The following is an 18,525-nucleotide window of genomic DNA, read 5'->3' on the forward strand; positions in this document are numbered from 1 at the left end:
GGATGGGGGCTACATGTAAAGGGTGAAGATGAGATGTGTTAAAAGGATGGAGAAAACATAATCAATGTGGAATATCAATTGAGAAACTCATTTTTTCTACTTCCATCAGTGAAGTCTTTTTTTCTCATTTTTTTTAGAAAATTATCCACCTAGAGAACTTCCCAAATATTTTGATCTGCCGCAACATGAAAAAATGAAAAATATTTTCCTCTATATACTGAATACACTCTAGATGTACTTTCTTTTGCAATATAAGTCGAAGGAATTTATGATTATTGAGACTTTCTGGATTGTTGAGACAAAACTATCAAATTTTAAGAAAATCAAAATACAGAAAAGGGTCAAAAGTATCCCTGAACTACAGGAAAAGGTCTAAAATACCTTTCATCCACCTTTTTGGCTCACTTGTACCCTTGCAACTAACAACCCTCTTTTTTTTTTTTTTTTTTTTAAATACGTATTATGTGTCATTTTCATATTGAATGAAATAAAAATCCACTTCTATTAATTTTTTCCCACAATTTATCCAAATCAAAACAATATATCTTTTCAAGATCCAAAAAATATATTTTTTTAAATCTAGTAATTTCTATTTTCTATAGCTTTTTTTAAAAAAAAAATTGTTTTAGATAATTAAAATATTTTTAAAATATTAGTCATGCCTCAATTACAGGGACATATCATATTATCATAAATCCTAAACAATGTCTATCTTTTTTTTTAAAAGAAAAATGATCATTTAAGCTTTTTGACTAATAATCTCTGTAACAACTCATTGAAAAGAAAAAAAAATATAGATGTTGTAGGTCGTAGCCTGTAGGAAAAATAAAAATAGGAAAAGAGAGAAAAAAATATAATATATTATGGATAAGATAATATTATTATGATCATAATATTATTATTTTGTTTATGATATATTAATTATTTATATCGTATTTAAAATTTCAATGTAATTGATTAAATCTTAGCTGTTAATTTTTCCTTATGCCATGTGTCTTCAATCCAAGTAATAACTTGGAAAAAATAGAGAAAAAAATTGAGAGGAATCGGATAAAAAAACGCTACAACAAATATAAAAAACTATTAGATAGAAATTATTGAGATCTTGAAGAAGTATATTCTTTTTGGCTTGGATAAATTATGGAGGAAAATCTAGTTGAGATGGAGATTTTATTTCATCCAATGAGGAGAATGACACATAATAAATATATATATATTTTTTAAAAAACAAAATAAAGATAAGGTTATTAGTTTCAAGGGTATAAGTGAGCTAAAAGGTGAATGGAAGGGTATTTTTAGACCAATAAATGAGTAGAAGAGTATAGTTAAACCAAAAGATGAATGTAGGGTAATTTTAGACCTTTTCCTATAGTTTATGGATATTTTTGACCCCTTTCCGTTATTTTTATACATTATATTTTGATCGGAAAAGGGTCAAAAATACCCTTGGACTATAGGAAAAGGTCTAAAATTACCCTCCATCCATCTTTTGGTCTAAATATACCCTTCTACTCATCTTATTGGTCTAAAAATACCCTTTCATTCACCTTTTAGCTCACTTATACCCCATGAGAGTGACCCTTTGAATCTATAACTTGCTAACTTGGGATATTCATCTAATACTTCCAACGAATTGAAAGCTCCATTTTTATTTTGACATAAAAAATTTCCATAGACTTTTTGTACTTCAAACGTCACAAGAAAATGGCCTATGCAAATCCAATTTGCTTACTTTGTTGGCTCTAAATTTGTTGACAATCATTGCTTTTATAGTAGTACAAAGATTCTAACTTTATTGCTCTTATAAATGCTTTCTTTTGTTCAAATGTAGTGTAATGAGGAGATCTGTTATCAGTTCTCTAACACATGGCTTGTATTTTACACTTTGTTTGGATGGTTGTTGCACATTGTTTCATAATATATTATATTGTATTGTATTGTTTTAATAAATATAATATTTTGATATATTTTATCGTTCTCCAATGTTACACAATATTACATATCCATAATTTGAAAGATAAACGTACCAAAAAAGTCGAATATGAAGTAGAGCTACTATGAAAAGGAGGGATAAAAGATGAAATATAATTATTAAATATATTTTTTTAAAAATCAAAAGGTGGCAAGGCGACACAGATATTTATCATAAAAACTCAAAAGACTTACTAGGCCAACGAGCCAGTGTAGTAAAAAATTAAAGACAAAATGAGAAGAAAATATTAAAGTAAGGACGTGATCACATCAAATCGATTGTTATTTAAAATGAGTCTTTTCATCGTTATCTAACAATTGATTTAAATGACATGATACAATAGAATTTAAGTAGCAAGCAAAACAAATATTGTATTTAAATTAATATAATAATACAATACAATGGATAACAACCATCCAAACAAGGTGTTAGTCCTGAATTTGATAATGAAAAATGTCCTACTCTATATATGTTAAGGTTTTTTTTTTTTTTTTATATTTGATGGAACTATCGTTGAGGGTCCTATCTGAAACAACCTTTCCTCCAAGGTAGTGGTGAAATCTGCTTACACTCTATCTTCGCCCGACCCTTACTTGGTGGGATTACACGGCCCTACTTGATGAGATTACAGTTACACGGAGTATGTTATTGTTGTTGTTCTGTTTGATGGAACACTCTAAAGTCTAACCAATTAGAAATATGGAGCTACTCCAAGACAAAAGATTCCCAAAGCCATGAAAGTGACCTTTTGAATCTTTCACTCCCAACTTGGGAGATTCATCTTATACTTCCAATGAATTGAAAATTCCATTTTTAGTTTGACATAAAAAATATCCATAGACTTTATGTACTTCATAACGTCACAACTCACAAGAAAATGGCCTCTCCAATCACAATTTGCTTACTTTGTTGCCTCTAATAAATTGCTTTTTTTTTTTCTCAAGTAGGACTAAAAAGATTCTAATTTTGTTGCTTATAAATAGTTTCTTTTGTTGAAATGTAGTGTAATTAATTAGGAGATCTACTATCAGTTCAGTCACATATGGCTTCCTGTCCACCTTTTCAATTTTCATCAAAATATTATAGTGTTTCTGGAAATGAGTGTGTGAGGCAGAGCAGCTTTTTTGGAGGAAAACCTGTTCTTAATCAGGGTGTTGGCTACTCTGTCATTCTTGGTTTTGGAGCTTTTTTTGCTATCTTCACTTCTTTCCTGGTATTTCTACTTTTATCTTTCTTGTGCCGTTTTTTCATACTTTTCTCACTGATATAAGTTAAATCCTTCTTATATAATCCTCTTTTCTATTTATGTAGCATAGTTTCGCTGGAATAAATGAAGACTTTTGAAACTTGTGGTGTTAAACATGTTATATATTTGTGTAGCAATAAAAAACTTGTCAATTAAGGGTAAAATGAGAAGTTTAAGTTGAATTGTTTGAAAGATGTTATTCTTTTCGGAACCAAAAAAGGGAGGAGGAAATGTTGTCATATAGATTGAGACTGAGGAAGTACCTTTTAGTTGAGGGGAGGGAAGAGGCATTCTTGTCCTTGGAGCAACCTTTTCCAATTTCCCTTCTTTTACAAACTTTTTTTTTGTGTAATTCTATAAGGTTTGGCTGGAAAAAAGATACGTTGGTTCGCGTCATACATCAGAATGGTTCAACACAGCTGGTAGAAATGTCAAAACAGGACTTATTGCAAGTGTAATTGTATCTCAGGTACCAATGTTTTGTTAATGCCAATCTAGCCAAGAATTGAAACTTTTGTGTTACTCTAAGTTACAATCAACTTAATGTAATCTCTTTTGCAGTGGACATGGGCAGCTACTATCTTGCAAAGTTCTAATGTAGCTTGGGAGTATGGAATTAGTGGACCCTTTTGGTATGCAAGTGGAGCTACTATTCAGGTACGTCTAAAATCATTCTTCGATATTCTTGACCTCAGGAAGATAATTTTTTCGAGTTGTTTCTAACAGGTCCTTCTTTTTGGTGTGATCGCGATAGAGATCAAAAGAAAAGCCCCTTATGCTCATACTGTCTGTGAAATCGTAAAAGCAAGGTTCGTGGTGAACTATACTAAAGAAGAACATGATTCTGTCGTATCCATGTAGTCTACTGACTAATATTTACTCATATTTTCAGATGGGGAACTGCTGCTCATCTGGTTTTTCTGGGGTTTTGCTTCTTGACAAACATTATAGTAACAGCCATGTTGCTTCTTGGTGGCTCTGCTGTCGTCAATGCACTCACTGGTGTTAACATATATGCTGCAAGTTTCCTTATCCCTCTCGGTGTTGTAGTTTACACCTTGGCTGGAGGGCTAAAAGCTACTTTCTTGGCTAGCTATATACATTCCGTCATAGGTATCTAATTTAAGCTCTTTGTATACTCTTTTTCACGGGCTCATCTAAGAGAAATTTGTGGTTGTTGATTTCAGTACACGTGGTGTTAGTCATCTTTGTGTACCTAGTATATGCTGCAAGCAGTGAACTTGGCAGCCCAAACATCGTTTACAGACGTTTATTAGAAGTAGCAAGCAAGTCAAGAAGCTGTCAAGAGCCAATCTCTCATGTAGGACAATCTTGTGGCCCTGCTACTGGGAATTTCAAGGGGTCTTATGTTACTATGTTGAGTTCAGGTGGTCTCGTCTTTGGTATCATCAACATCGTTGGCAATTTTGGCACAGTTTTCGTTGACAATGTAAGTTTTTTCTTTCCCTATGATATAGCAAGAAACTAGCTTATGGTAAGTTTCTGCAACATTCCTGATATCAGAAATATCGAAATGTTAGGGATATTGGGTAAGTGCAATTGCTGCAAGACCATCATCAACACATAAGGGCTATTTGTTGGGTGGTCTAGTTTGGTTTGCTGTGCCATTTTCCTTGGCAACATCACTAGGTCTTGGAGCACTGGCTCTTGATCTACCGATAACAGCAAGTGAGGCTAGCCACGGACTTGTTCCTCCAGCTACAGCTATTGCTTTGATGGGAAAAGGAGGATCAATTCTTCTCCTCACGATGCTCTTCATGTAAGTGCTTAATCAAGAATAACACGTGGAAAATGGTTTGTTAACTGTCAATAACATGATTTCTTCTGTATTGGTTAGGGCTGTCACATCTGCTGGTTCATCTGAGCTAATCGCGGTGTCTTCATTATGTACGTATGACATCTATCGTACATACATCAACCCAGAAGCAAATGGAAAACAAATCCTAAAAGTTTCAAGAGGAGTTGTCTTAGGCTTTGGCTGTTTCATGGGCATTTTAGCAGTAATTTTGAACAAGGCTGGTGTTTCTCTAGGTTGGATGTATTTAGCTATGGGAGTTTTCATAGGATCAGCTGTTATCCCAATAGCCTTCATGCTTTTATGGCGAAAAGCAAACAGTTTTGGTGCAATCCTAGGGACAGTTATTGGCTGTTTGTTAGGTATTATCACTTGGCTATCGGTCACTAAGATCGAGTATGGAAGGATAGACCTTGACACAACTGGTAGAAATGCACCAATGCTAGCAGGAAACCTTGTTTCCATACTTACTGGTGGAGTTATTCATGCTGTTTGCAGCTTTTTAAGACCTCAGAATTATGATTGGGAGACTACAAAACAGATCACAGTGGTTGAAAAGGAAAAGAGTGAAGTGCCACCTGAAGAATTCAGAGAGGAAAAACTTAACAGTGCCAAAGCCTGGATAATCAAATGGGGCATCGGTTTCACATTCGTGATAGTAATTCTCTGGCCTATTCTTACACTTCCTGTAGGTAAGTCGAAAAAACTCAATCTTTCTTCAGCTTCAGTGTATATTATCACAGTACGAGTGCTCGATGATTAACTAAGTTACAAACTTGATAATGCAGGGCAATTTAGCAAGGGATACTTCACATTCTGGGCTGTAATATCTATTGTATGGGGCACAGTTGGATCAGCAGTGATTATCGCTTTGCCATTGATGGAAAGCTGGAGAACAATCCAAAGTGTGCTTAATGGCATGTTTACAAATGACAGAGTTATGGGAAAATTAGAAGACTTGAACTCCAAACTGAATGCATTTATTGTAGCAATGCCTGAAGTAGAGAGGGTGTATTTACTTGAGAAAGAAAGGAGCAAGAAAAAGGAAGTAGCAGAATCTGATCAGATTGTTGCTTCACCAAGTCATTGAATTTCCAGATAAAACAAGTGTATCAGTGTGTATTTGAAGTCTAAAAAGATCCAAAGACAGCTCTTCGTCCACGAGCAAAATATTTATGCCTATACATATAAAGAGGCGAATCTAGAATTTTAAATATAATAGATTTTATAGGACTGAACTCATTGTATATACTGTGTGTAAAAATAAGGCTAGTCTGTCACAGATACATACTGTCTGTCACTTTCTGCAAAAAAATGTGAACTACATTGAGTATATTTCATTCCCAGAAAATAGTGTGCTTTTGTCTTTAAAAGTACATTCATGTCTTGTTTGAATTTGCTTTAATTAGTCTGTTTAAACATTGGAAGGACTCAAAATTCCATGTACCAATGCTTTGGCTATCTATGGGACTAAAGCCTTTTGGGGAGTCGTTTGATATGCGGGATAAGGTGGATATCCCAGGATTAAGTTTGAGATAAAAATTATACTTTCTTTGATTGAAGGTATTAAATTTAGCCTAGGATAAATTAGACTATAATCCCGAGATAACTTTGTCCACGAACCAAATGACTTTGCGGAAATAAATGTAGACAACATAATGACTTGTTCCAAGTGACATTTAGCTACCTGATGACAATTTGATATATGTCAAAAGTTGTGAAAGTTGTCATGCCAATACACATTAGGCTGCAATCTTCTCATTAGCAAAAGGTAGCATGATAACACAATTTTCCCAACTGAGTTCAAACATTATAATAAAATGTTAAAACTTCCAAAAGGGGTTTATGGAAATTGTTGATTGGTTTCATCTATAAACCAAACAACAAAACAAGAAACTTGAAAAGCAACCAGCAAGTTGCATTGTTGTAGTCCATCAGAACTCAATGTTCAACCATTTAGTGTAGTAGACACAGGTTTTCGGAGATATAATTCCATCAGGTGTACATACACTAATCCTAGGGCAAGCACCACATGGAATCGAAGCCATTGGTCCTATTGTTTTCGGACCTGAAATATCTCCAACTGCAATTCTGTAACAAACAGATCCAATAGGAATAGAATGATACTCTCCCAAACCAGTACTCTTTACCTCTATAATGGCATCGTCCAAAACCATAGAGTTCAATATTTCACCGACTTGTTGACTTGTGCAGCACTCAACAACTTTCCGTTTCTTCAAAAAGTCGTGGATCCCCTCCACGGTAGCAACTTTCATCATCCCTATAACCTTAAGGCACGTCTCTCTAAGAACAGTGATGAATTCCTTGTCAAGCTTTCCCTCGGAATACCATGCTCCACCAGTCAGTTCCTCGGAAGGTTCATACTCAACAGCCATGTAATGCTTCTTTGCCTTATTTTGGATAGTAGGGACTTTTTTAATCAAATTCTTCTTCACCAATGAAGTTAGGCATTTATCGACAAGAGCTGGTGCGATGTTTGCCTCTTTTTTCACATCTGCTACCCACACACCCAGATTTTTTTTACTTTTGACCACATTGAGCACTACAAGCTCAGCATCTACAAGTCCCTGAGTAGATGAATCCGGTCTTTTCCGCTTCATGGCGGCTGCTTCACTTGATCGGCTCATCTCTCTGAGCACAAGAAGAGTAAATTAAAACAAGCCCAATACATCGATAATCTCTTAAACTTGCAATTGATACAAATTGCAGTTCGAGGGTTAAATGAAATTTATACTTGCAAATTTAACATTTGTATATATTCCGCCTTATAATTGCAATTGGAACAAATCATAATTTAAGTGTTTGAATGAAATTTATACTCGCAAATGAGTTGTATAGACTACGCCTAAAAATAAACTTGGAAGAAGGGAGTAAACAAATTAGAACGGAAAGATATAAAAGAGAGACTTACAGGGAGTGACGGAAGAGGAGTCGCCGACTCTAAATTGCTGATGCCGTCGCCGTCGCCGGTCGGAGGAGTTTGCACAGCACAAACTACTGGTAGATTGTGGGTAATTTTGAACGGGGGAGAGAGAGGGGGTTCAGGGGAGTTAATTTTGGGTTTTGATACTTTCAATTTGGGTTTGATCTTGGAACGGTTCATTTAGTGTAGCCCTAATTATCTTTGGGTTATTACACGTATGCCTATCAAATAACTTAGGAAACCCGGTTTCATTTTTATTTCGTGATTTGAAATTATGAGTTAAAATTAACATTTTGAATTTTAAAATGCAATTTCATGAGATGAAATTCTAAAAATTCTCCAAAAAGCTTAATTTGAGAATTTCATATTTTTTAAATACAAAATTGACCCATAAGTTTATATTCTTTTAATAAAAAATCCACCTTTTTTATATCTACATAACTTTTTGTGAGAATATCAAAAGAGTGATGAAATATTTACGAAATATGAACATGATAATATCGATCAACAGAAGACTTATAATAAAGAGTAGTACACTATAACTCAGGTTCAATTTACTTTTATTTTATTTATTTTATTGAATTGAAGTCCTAAAGTTGGATATTTCCAACTTATGACTTTTTGCTTATAATCAACTTGAAAAAAAGTCAATCCAAACATGAGTTGTAGGCAAGTCCATGAGTCTCTGAAGTTACAGTTTCACAAGCTACCATGGTTTGTTACATATATTTTACAAGACAAGTCCAAAAAAAATGAAAACAAGATAAAAGAAAAGATGGTATTCATTCTGTCCCCCAATTTTGTCCTCACCAAGAATTTTTTACATTCTATTTTGGCTTGTTGTTGGACAATGCAAGAGGTTGGTTTGAATCTTGTTGAGTCTTACAAGGACATCTTTCATACTGATTCTCTCTTGAGGTGATTCAGATGTACATTGTAAGGCCAATTCCATTACCAACTTAAAGCAAGTCTCTTTGAATGAAAACTGCTCATCCTGTCTTGAAAATAAATTAGCATCCACTACATCCATCACTCTATCGGGTAATGATTCAAACACCCATCTCTTCAAGCTGAGTTCTCCGACGAAAAGATCGTCCATGGGCTTCTTTCTTGTAAAGGTCTCCATTAACATGATACCATAGCTATAAACATCTCCCATGGTTGACACTAAGCCTTCTGATCCATATTCTGCAAACACACGCCATATATTTATCTTCTTAATCAATAGCAAAATGAATCGTGTTGTTTCTTATCTACATAATGAGACAAATTAACATTATTTAACATAAGAAAGACTTGATAACAGTTGTATACCTGGTGCCATGTAGCCAATAGTGCCTAACGTCTTCGTTTGTGCTATCAATTTATCAGCTGTCATAAATTTGGATATACCAAAGTCACTGACTCTTGCAACCATGTCTCCATCCAAAAGTATGTTACTTGGTTTTAGATCACAATGTACAACAACAAAAGAATGACCTTCATGTAAATATTCCATTGCAGAAGCCACATCAATCATAACCCTCAATCTTTGGCTTAAATCCAAAAAGTTGTTGTGAGAATAAAGCCAAGCATCAAGGTTTCCATTTGGCATGTACTCTAGAACCAATGCTTTAAAATCAAGATTAGCACAACTACTTATCACCTTAACAAGATTTCTATGGCGAATGTTACGTAAAACCTCACACTCCAAATCAAATCTTCTAAATGCATCTTGTACTTCTGTGTTGAAAACCTTTACAGCAACAATAATTCCATCTTGGAGTGTTCCTTTGTACACTAGACCAAGGCCTCCCCTGCCAATCAAATTGGCTTCATCAAAGTTGTTTGTCCCTCGAACAACTTCATAGTAAGAGATCCTCTGATGGGATTGACCAATCAAATCTGGTATAGGAAGTTGTCTGCTTCTTTTTCGGTAATTGAGAAACCAAACCATGAAAATAGTTGTGACTACTAATGCTACAGCAACTGATGCAAGAGCAAAAGTTAATGCCCTCCTTTTGTTTTTTCTTTTCATGCCACCAATTCTGCATTCCGCCACATTGAATTGAGATGGTCCACACAATTCAGCATTCCCCATGAAAGATGCAGCTGTCAAATTAGCAAAAGGTCCTCCATTTGGAATCTTACCAGTGAGTGCATTGAAAGACACATTAAGATAGCTAAGTTGTTTAAGATTCACCAGAGACTCGGGGATCATACCTGAAAGGTTATTTCCAGATAAATCCAAGTATGCAAGAGCAACCAAGTATCCGACTGATTGAGGTATAAGACCTTCAAAATTGTTCATCGACAGAGAAAGATTCACCAAATTCTGTAGTTGTCCAATTGTGCTCGGAATTTCTCCTGAGAATTGATTTCTTGATAAATTTAAATTGCTTAGACTCCTCAAACTTCCTATTCCTAAAGGCAGAGAACCATTGAGAAAATTGGAGGACAAACTCAGAGTTGATATACCGATGTTACTCCAAAAAGTTGGAGGAATATTGGAACTCAATGCATTGGAATCTAAAAAGAGTTCTCTTAAAGAAGAGAGATTTCCCAAACAACTTGGTATTTCATCTGAAAGCTGATTTTCACTCAAGTCAAGTCGAAATAAGACCTCCATATTGCATAAGCTTTCTGGTATGGTACCATTTATTTTATTTTTCCAAAGTGTCAACTTTTGCAATTTCCTCATGTTTCCCAATTCATGAGGAATTGAACCACTCAAACGATTCTTTCCAATGCCTAACCACACCAAGTTACTCAACTTACTGATTTCAACAGGGATTTCACCTGTGATGTCGTTTCCAGAGGTGATGAATACGTCAAGAGAATCAGACCAATTACTGAAGGCTAAGGACTTTGGAAAAGTTCCTCTGAATGCATTATATCCTAGTTGTATACGCTTCAAGTGCTTGCAGCTCGATAGGGAAGTAAGGAAACTTAATTCCCTTGTGGAAGGATCATTTGTCAGTTGATTCAACTGCAAGTTGATCACTTCAAGCTGCTGTAAATTTCCAAGATTCATCGGCACATCCCCGCTAAGAAAATTGTGGCCCAAATCAAGGAAAGTGAGCTTGGAAACATTTGAAATGGAGCTAGGAATTGTCCCACTAAAGTGGTTCAACCCAAGATAAAGGCCATTAAGATTTGGAAAGTTATGGGCAAAGTTAGAAGGTAGACTTCCAGAAAGCTCATTAGCTGCAAGTGCGATCGTTTCTAACCCAGAAATGTTATAAAAAGAGTCTAGAATTTGACCTGTTATCTTATTTGAACCAAGATATATTTCTTTCAGATTAACAAGTTTTGCAAATTCTGTAGGAATGTTTCCATGAAGGTTATTAGCACCAATATCTAGCATCACCAAAGTCGACAAATTCCCCATAGAAGGAGGAAAAGTTCCGACCAATTCATTATTTCGAAGACTTAGATGTTGAATTGCTCGAAGATTCTGAATTTCACTTGGTATATTTCCTGAAATTTATATCACATTTTTGGAGTTGTTAGACACTTAAGAACCAAGTTCTTATCTTGTAATATAAGGAGAAATAGATCAAACAGACAGACAATGCACACACGGACATATTTAGTGTTTTGTCAGCAAAACTGATAGTAAGATTGATATCAGTGTAGACATCCTATACTATAATCTCATTCCAACACAAGAGCCTTACAAAAGCTGGTGGTCATTTAATCTTCCGCCATTTGACTTAGGAAAGTCCTATGAACCAGCAACTTTCACTAAAGCATTTGCGTTTCTGTTTCAAGAAAGAGATCTTGAAGAGTCAAATTAGTTTAAGATTACAAGTTTAAAAATCTTCTCTACTTTCTTAAACTCCGTGTCAAGTCAAAACCAGATAAACAAATTGAAACGGAGGGAGTATTACTTTTCTAGAGGTTGTCACACGGACATATATATGGCCTATATTGAAAATGATTGTTTCAATAAGGAGTTGCTCTAGCAATGTAGTTATAGAAGAGGATCCCAGGTTGTTAGTTGATGGTTGCTCTTATGGTCTTTTTAAAACATTCTATGTTCGTAAAACGCTCCATATATAGAGAGTTTACCTGTCAATTTATTCCATCCAAGAAACATATCTTGAAGCTTTGACATGTTCCCCATTTCTCGGGGTAAATTTCCTATTAATTAAGATACAATATCAGGAAAAAATACAATGATCAATTCAAGAAGAAGGAGAAAAAAAAGGAAATGAGAAGTACAAGTTAGTTAATTACCTGTGAATCTGTTGTAAGACAAGGACAGAGCTACAAGTTGGGTGCATTTATCTAAACGACTAGGAAGTTCACCCACTAAACCATTGTTACCCATGAATAAATATTGCAGCATTGGGAGATTACTGCACATGTCATTTGGCAAATTCCCACTTAGATCATTCAAATTCAAATCAATGATCTTTAAAGAAGAGATATTGAAGATAGATGATGGAACATATCCATATAGGTCATTTTCAGAAAGATCCAGCACTTCAAGCCTCGAAAGAAATCCAAGGCTTTGTGGGATTTCACCAGTGAGATTATTCATTTGCAAGGACAAGTACTTGAGTCTCGTTAGACGTCCAAGTTCATTGGGAATTACACCCTTAAAAGTGTTGTTGCCAAAATCCAAGAAACTAAGGAAGGAAAGGTTCCCTATTTCTTTCGGAATGGACCCTCTTAATCTTAGACTCTTGAGGTTTAGTGAGACAACTCTATGATGCCGTGTGCTACAAGAAACACCAATCCAACTGCAAACTTCAGTCCCTTGTGTCCAGTTTCTTATCAGAGTTTCATCGGGGTCATTGGTTATTTGTGCTATGAAGACTAATAGAGCTGATTCGTCAGTAAAGTTTGTCCTTGAAGCAGATATATTGATGCAGTAGATTAGTAAAAGGAGGCCTGTCATCGCGGCCCTTGCCATCATTATTTTTTTAAGAACCAAAGTATTTGATAGGGGTATGAAGGAAATTAAAATGCAAAAGCAGAAAAGAAGTTCTTAATATGCATTTCCTCCTTTCAAGTATCCAACTTTATATAATGGGCTCGCTTGGATACAATCGCCTCTTGTGTAATCCAGTTAAAACATCTTGACTTTGAATGTTAAAGGGATAAAACTCAAATATGCCATTGAACTTAACAAAATGGCCTATCTATGCCACTTGTTATAGTTGGACATAAACATGCCACTCGTTATAGTTGGACATAAACATGCCACCGACGTTACCATTTTGTCCATATATTCCATTACCTGCTACTATCAGATTTTGCTATGTGGCATTATCTAAACCCTTCATTACTTACCACCGCCACCCCTCTCACATGGTCACCCCCTTTTACGAGTGACATATGTTATCCATTTCGTTAACTGCAGTGGCATATTTGAGCCTTCTCCCAAGGTCCCATCACATCCCAACCAGTATAACACCACAAATTTCAACATGAAAAGACATACATACTCTTCATTCACACGCTCATATGTACTTCCACAACCAGCTACACCTCATTAGTGTACTCTCTTTTAAACCTGTCTTATTAAAAAAACATCTTTTCCTGTCCTTTTCCCAAGCCACCGCAACACCCAACTACTGTAACACCTCAAATTCTACCATGAAAACACATACTCTTAATTCACACACTCGTATGTACTTTCCATATCCAGATATACCTCATCAGTGTACTCTCTTTTAAGCTCGTCTTTTTTTCTTTTTCTTTATTCTGAAACAAATTATATGTCCTTTTCCCAAGCCACCACTACGTCCCAACTACTATAACACCCCAAATTCCACCATGAAAATTCATATATACTCATAATTCACACACACAAATGTACTCACATACCAGCTACATCTCATTAGTGGACTAATTTTTAAGCCCGTCTTTGTTTTTTTTCTTACACAAATTTGTGTTTTTCTTAAATCTTTTTAAGAGCCGCAAAGTACGTGAAATTTGTGAATGATGTAGAATAGGATAAGATTCATAATCCAATTAAATAAGAGAGTATAGTTTTTCCATATAAAATAATTGTGTTATAGTATAAGCCTATAAGGAACAAACTTGTCCTTATAAGTTTGTTATATTTATTACATAAAATCAGAAACTACAGACGTTTAAATAGGAATATATATGATTCAAAAAGGTTGAATGTCATGCATCAAATGATAAACAGAAAAATAACATTGAACTTAATAAAATGGTTCACAAATGCCACTCGTAAAAGGGGTCAGAGGGGAGGGAATTGGTAAGTAATAAAAGATTTAGATAATGTAATATTAGGGGTCCATTAGTGGGTAATGACATATGTAGCCCAAAATGGTAACGTCGATGGAATTTCTATGCCCAACTATTACCGAGTGACATGGCTAGGCCATTTCACTAAGTTTGCTGGCATATTTGAGCTTTTTTTGAATGTTCAATATTACAAGTTACAATCTTAAGAGGTGTCAAAAAGAAACTGAAAAATCAAATCACCAATAATGTCTATATATTGCCTTTGCAGAATAGTGCAAGTAGATATTTTTCTCTCTAGTATACGTAAGATGAAGGTAATGGATCTGAAATAATATAGCAGGATAAAGGTTATTCAATAGCTTATCGTTCTATCACCATCCTTATAGAGGCAACTTGTTAGATCCAAGTTTAGCCAGTGTATTTATGGTATATGTAAAGTCAAACTCTATAACATGTAGGCCATATGTACTTCAACTCAATAAATAAGTTCTACTCAGGTGGAAATTAGATGGAGGCCATTAAAAATTGACAGTGATAGAGCAAATTGATAAAGTCTTAATTAATTTTGTCTAAAGTCCTGATGACACAATCTGATTATTTGTGAAATTATTGAAGTGCAGTTGTTATAATCTCATAACTAAGCTGACTAGAAATTCTGAACTCTACATAAAGTCTGTTGTTAGGCCAATAATAACGGTTTTCTAAGAAAAGAGAAGTTCAAGTTGGGAATGACTTTTTGCGATATTACAGGACAAACCAAGTTAATTAATACCTGTATCGGTGATGAAAGTCGTAGCTACTCAAACTGGAGTTGGTATTTAGAGGATGTGTCAATGTCTTTGTTGATATGTAGTTTGTCATCTTAAACAACAACTTGTAGACAAGAATGAATTATAATTGTGCAATAGTCAAAACTCTAACTGAAAATAAAAAATTGTAGAATTAGCTGCCAATTATACCAAACACAATCCCTCAATGCAGTTCCAAATATCTCTCTTATTATATAAAAATAAATATTTGTACCTTTTAAACAAATCTGAAACTTTAAAATGGGTATTTGCTACTATTTCTATGAACTTGACTTAACAGTTAGCAGCTTAGCATATATTGCAGAATGCATAGTTTGTAGAGGCAGAAATTAAAGTAAAACGCAGGAATCACCTCAATGGCGATCACGCAGGGATGTTTATTTGAGATCGTAACTCTGAAAATTTGTAGATATTGTACCGCCGATAAGACAGTATACAATCCCTTTTTTGACCCGCCCATGGCAGTGCCCAGTGCACTGCAATGCCCAATTCTTGTGGGTTTGACATCACAGATTCCCAATTTACATAGTTTCAAAAACCCATCAGATTCTACCAACAGAGGAGAGACGATTTTTACTTGAAAAATGGATCCAATTTGACTTGAAAATGGGTCAAATTTGAGGATTGATCTCCTCAACTTGGGTTGTTCACGGGTTGATTTTGATAGGTTATTGGTCAATCAAAATCAAATCAACTTAATCGATTTTAAAATTATCAAAACTAAACCAAACCAAATATAATATACATGGATCGATTTGGTGGTTATCGGTTTTGATTTGGTTTGGTTTGGTTATTCGGTTATTAACCATACACAAAAATAAAAGAAACCATTCATTCAAAATGTGAAAAAAGTGATAACAATCCATTCAAAACAAAAAAAATAGTTAAAATGACTTAAATTACCGAACTTTCGATCACTGAATTTATTATCAATAAAACTTTAAAATTCACTATATTGGCCTAGAAGGAAGAGACAATAACATTTTCAATTTAACATAGAATTGTCATAGATACTCATATACATGAAATCAATAAGATAAATGTTTTCACCTTGGGCATTCTTGCTTTCAATAAATAAGTATAAAGAAATTTTAATGAAAACATATATAAGGTCTTCAAAATTGTTTATAAAACAATATATTAAATATGTATATTAATAAAATATATGTATATAATTTATTGGTTTGATTCGGTTATTTCTTCGGTTTTTTCGAATAAAACCATAACCAAATCAAATACTATCGATTTTCAAAAATCTAAAACTAAACCAAACCAAACCCAAATAAAATCGATTTTTTTTATCAGTTTGATTTGATTTTTCGATTTGGATCGGTTTTTATCCAAACCGTGAACAACCCTATCCTCAACTCTTAAATTGAGCTAAGATTCAATTATGTTTAAAGAATTTAATTTTCCGTTATAAGATCTTGATTAATTTTCACCTCAATAGTCAATACGAATGACTCTTGAGGTGAAGGTAGGTGAAAAATTTATTTTTTAAAACTTTTTCTTAGATTGAATTAAGTAAGAATAGGATTATAGGTTGGTTGACCATATGAGCTTTCATCTTGATGACTGAGGGTTAATTTGATATATTTTGTGCGGTAACATCCATGTGCACATGATATGCATTGTGTTATAAGATAGATATATACACAATATACTATATACTATGTTATAAATTAGTTATCTATACAATATACTTAATGTCTAAGTATATAGTCCGTTTGAATTGATTTAAAAAAATTTATTTTAAATCAAAAATTGAAAAGTCAAATTTAAAGAACTTTTAAGTTAAAAATAAAAAGTTGAGAGTGACCCTACTTTTGATTTTAATTTTTTAAAACTTATTTTTAATCTTGTCAAATACTTTCAAAAGCTAAAAATGACTTGAAAATAAAAATTTTAATCAATCCAAATAGGCTCATATACATCTACATATATCCCTATTTATGTAACAAAGTAAAAAGACAAGAACAAATGAAAAAGAAAAAATAATACAGTTGTTATTTCTTCTCATCAATATTTCTTCTTAATTGTAGTACATTATCTATATAATAGCATACACGTCAAATTTTAATATTTTCCCATTTAAAAAACTTTTTAAGTCAACAATGAATTGACAACCCCGCGCACGGGGAGGGTGGGTAAAATATAACACTGATGGAGCATCCAGGGCTAAGCTCTTATGCCTACTGTTTGAGAAACGAGAAAGGGGATTTGGTTTTTTGCAGAAGGGGCTAGTATAGAAAATACTACGAAAACTGTGGCGGAAGCTAGAGCTATTCTAGAAGCAAGTAAACACTGCAAGCATTCAAATTGCAATCGGATTATCATACAGTCAGATTCTATGCTAATATGCAAAGTGCTAGGAGGACAGTGGGATAATAAGAGACATGGTGGAGGAAATCAAGGAAATAATGGTCAATAAACAACACACTTTTCAGCACATGAGAGAAGGAAATCAGCCTGCAGACTACATAGCAAATCAGGCAATAGAGCAGGGAAAATGCATTTATACAGAATTCAAGAGCCTTGAAGCAAAAGGAAGAAAGATTTTGAATAGTGATAAACTACAGAGTCCATATTTAAGAGTAACACCAAGAAGGGATAAGGGGGGAGGATTGGCTACAACATAGTTTGATTCACATTTACTACATAAACAAAATATATTCAGTGAAGTCTACAAAGTTGAATGTGTTTACAAAGTAAAGCAATACACTCACACTGGAAAGAGATCCACAAGCAAATTTTATTAGCAGATGCCGCAATTGTACCAGCGAACACACTGCATATCAGAACCAACCAAAATGGTGAAACGCAATCTATCATAAATAGGAATACTCACAGGTGATACCCACAACATGATGAGATAGAAGGTGGGTTTTGACCAAAGGAGTAACATTTTTTTCAGGTGTCAAGGTTTTCTGGAGAAATGAAGTTGAAGAGGCGGTGGATTAGGAAACATTAGTGTATAGGGAAAGATGTGTTTTATTTTTTTGTTTTACATAGGGAAAGGGTTGGTCTTTGGCAACTCTTTCTTTAATGTATTGTTCCCTGCTTCTATTAATAATAATAAAAAGCCCCAAAATTTGATTAGAAAAAAAAAAAAAAAAAAACCGCGCGCGGGGAGGGTGGAGTGGAGGGAGGACTAGAGTGTCAACAGAGAGTGTAAATATGTAAAATCGAGAGAGATCAGATCAAATTGAATATGGAAGAAGAAGAGGAGGTGATGGCGCTCACAACTTGTAGAGATCGAAGGAGCTTTCATGTCCGTCCCAATTCAGTATTGCGAAAAATCAAAGGTTTTTTCTCTATCAATAACTTCGAATGATATGTTAGATTTCATCTTTCTAACCAGAATGTTTTTCTGGTTCTACGCTTTCAAATTACCGGAATCCTCTGTATTGTTCTGGTTTAGATTTTAGGATTTTGCTTAAATTTCTCAAAAAATCACTCAATTATGTGAAATTACTAACTTTAATTGTGTTTGTATCAGCAAAAATATGATGATGAGCTTTGAGAATT

At 34.2% G+C, this 18,525-nt stretch overlaps 4 protein-coding genes across 4 annotated transcripts; 1 reads left to right on the plus strand and 3 right to left on the minus strand.

Annotated features, from left to right (window-relative positions):
* The first annotated feature begins 2,931 nt into the window (after positions 1-2,931).
* On the plus strand, positions 2,932-6,382 carry LOC125827047 (urea-proton symporter DUR3). Its single transcript, XM_049506404.1, has 9 exons — positions 2,932-3,185; positions 3,580-3,687; positions 3,780-3,875; positions 3,945-4,027; positions 4,111-4,331; positions 4,406-4,668; positions 4,760-4,998; positions 5,077-5,726; positions 5,823-6,382. The coding sequence occupies exons 1-9, from the start codon at positions 3,015-3,017 to the stop codon at positions 6,122-6,124; spliced, it is 2,133 nt and encodes a 710-aa protein (XP_049362361.1). The 5' UTR covers positions 2,932-3,014; the 3' UTR covers positions 6,125-6,382.
* A 367-nt stretch (positions 6,383-6,749) lies between these two features.
* On the minus strand, positions 6,750-8,145 carry LOC125827053 (uncharacterized). Its single transcript, XM_049506411.1, has 2 exons — positions 7,967-8,145; positions 6,750-7,686 (listed from the first exon to the last, which is right to left on the minus strand). The coding sequence occupies exon 2, from the start codon at positions 7,680-7,682 to the stop codon at positions 6,969-6,971; it is 714 nt and encodes a 237-aa protein (XP_049362368.1). The 5' UTR covers positions 7,683-7,686; positions 7,967-8,145; the 3' UTR covers positions 6,750-6,968.
* Positions 8,146-8,798: 653 nt separating this feature from the next.
* LOC125826354 (receptor kinase-like protein Xa21) lies at positions 8,799-12,086 on the minus strand. Its single transcript, XM_049505660.1, has 3 exons — positions 12,032-12,086; positions 9,293-11,437; positions 8,799-9,166 (listed from the first exon to the last, which is right to left on the minus strand). Exons 1-3 carry the CDS (start codon positions 12,084-12,086, stop codon positions 8,799-8,801), a joined length of 2,568 nt encoding a protein of 855 aa, XP_049361617.1.
* A 105-nt stretch (positions 12,087-12,191) lies between these two features.
* On the minus strand, positions 12,192-12,923 carry LOC125826355 (LRR receptor-like serine/threonine-protein kinase EFR). The gene has a single exon (XM_049505661.1). It carries the CDS (start codon positions 12,882-12,884, stop codon positions 12,192-12,194), a length of 693 nt encoding a protein of 230 aa, XP_049361618.1. The 5' UTR covers positions 12,885-12,923.
* Positions 12,924-18,525: the final 5,602 nt, after the last annotated feature.

Source organism: Solanum verrucosum, unplaced genomic scaffold (genome assembly GCF_900185275.1).
Source record: "Solanum verrucosum unplaced genomic scaffold, falcon-dt-bn FXZP01000060.1, whole genome shotgun sequence".
Lineage (NCBI taxonomy): Eukaryota > Viridiplantae > Streptophyta > Magnoliopsida > Solanales > Solanaceae > Solanum > Solanum verrucosum.

Bases quoted from the DNA above. Each gene is read 5' to 3' on its own strand.
- LOC125827047 (XM_049506404.1), top strand. From the start codon at position 3,015: ATGGCTTCCTGTCCACCTTTTCAATTTTCATCAAAATATTATAGTGTT. The intron at 4,999-5,076 runs GTAAGTGCTTAA...TGTATTGGTTAG, and splicing joins CTCCTCACGATGCTCTTCAT to GGCTGTCACATCTGCTGGTT. The intron at 5,727-5,822 runs GTAAGTCGAAAA...TTGATAATGCAG, and splicing joins TATTCTTACACTTCCTGTAG to GGCAATTTAGCAAGGGATAC.
- LOC125827053 (XM_049506411.1), bottom strand. From the start codon at position 7,682: ATGAGCCGATCAAGTGAAGCAGCCGCCATGAAGCGGAAAAGACCGGAT.
- LOC125826354 (XM_049505660.1), bottom strand. From the start codon at position 12,086: ATGGGGAACATGTCAAAGCTTCAAGATATGTTTCTTGGATGGAATAAA. The intron at 11,438-12,031 runs GTAAACTCTCTA...TATAAATTTCAG, and splicing joins TGGATGGAATAAATTGACAG to GAAATATACCAAGTGAAATT. The intron at 9,167-9,292 runs GTATACAACTGT...GTGTGTTTGCAG, and splicing joins TATTGGCTACATGGCACCAG to AATATGGATCAGAAGGCTTA.
- LOC125826355 (XM_049505661.1), bottom strand. From the start codon at position 12,884: ATGATGGCAAGGGCCGCGATGACAGGCCTCCTTTTACTAATCTACTGC.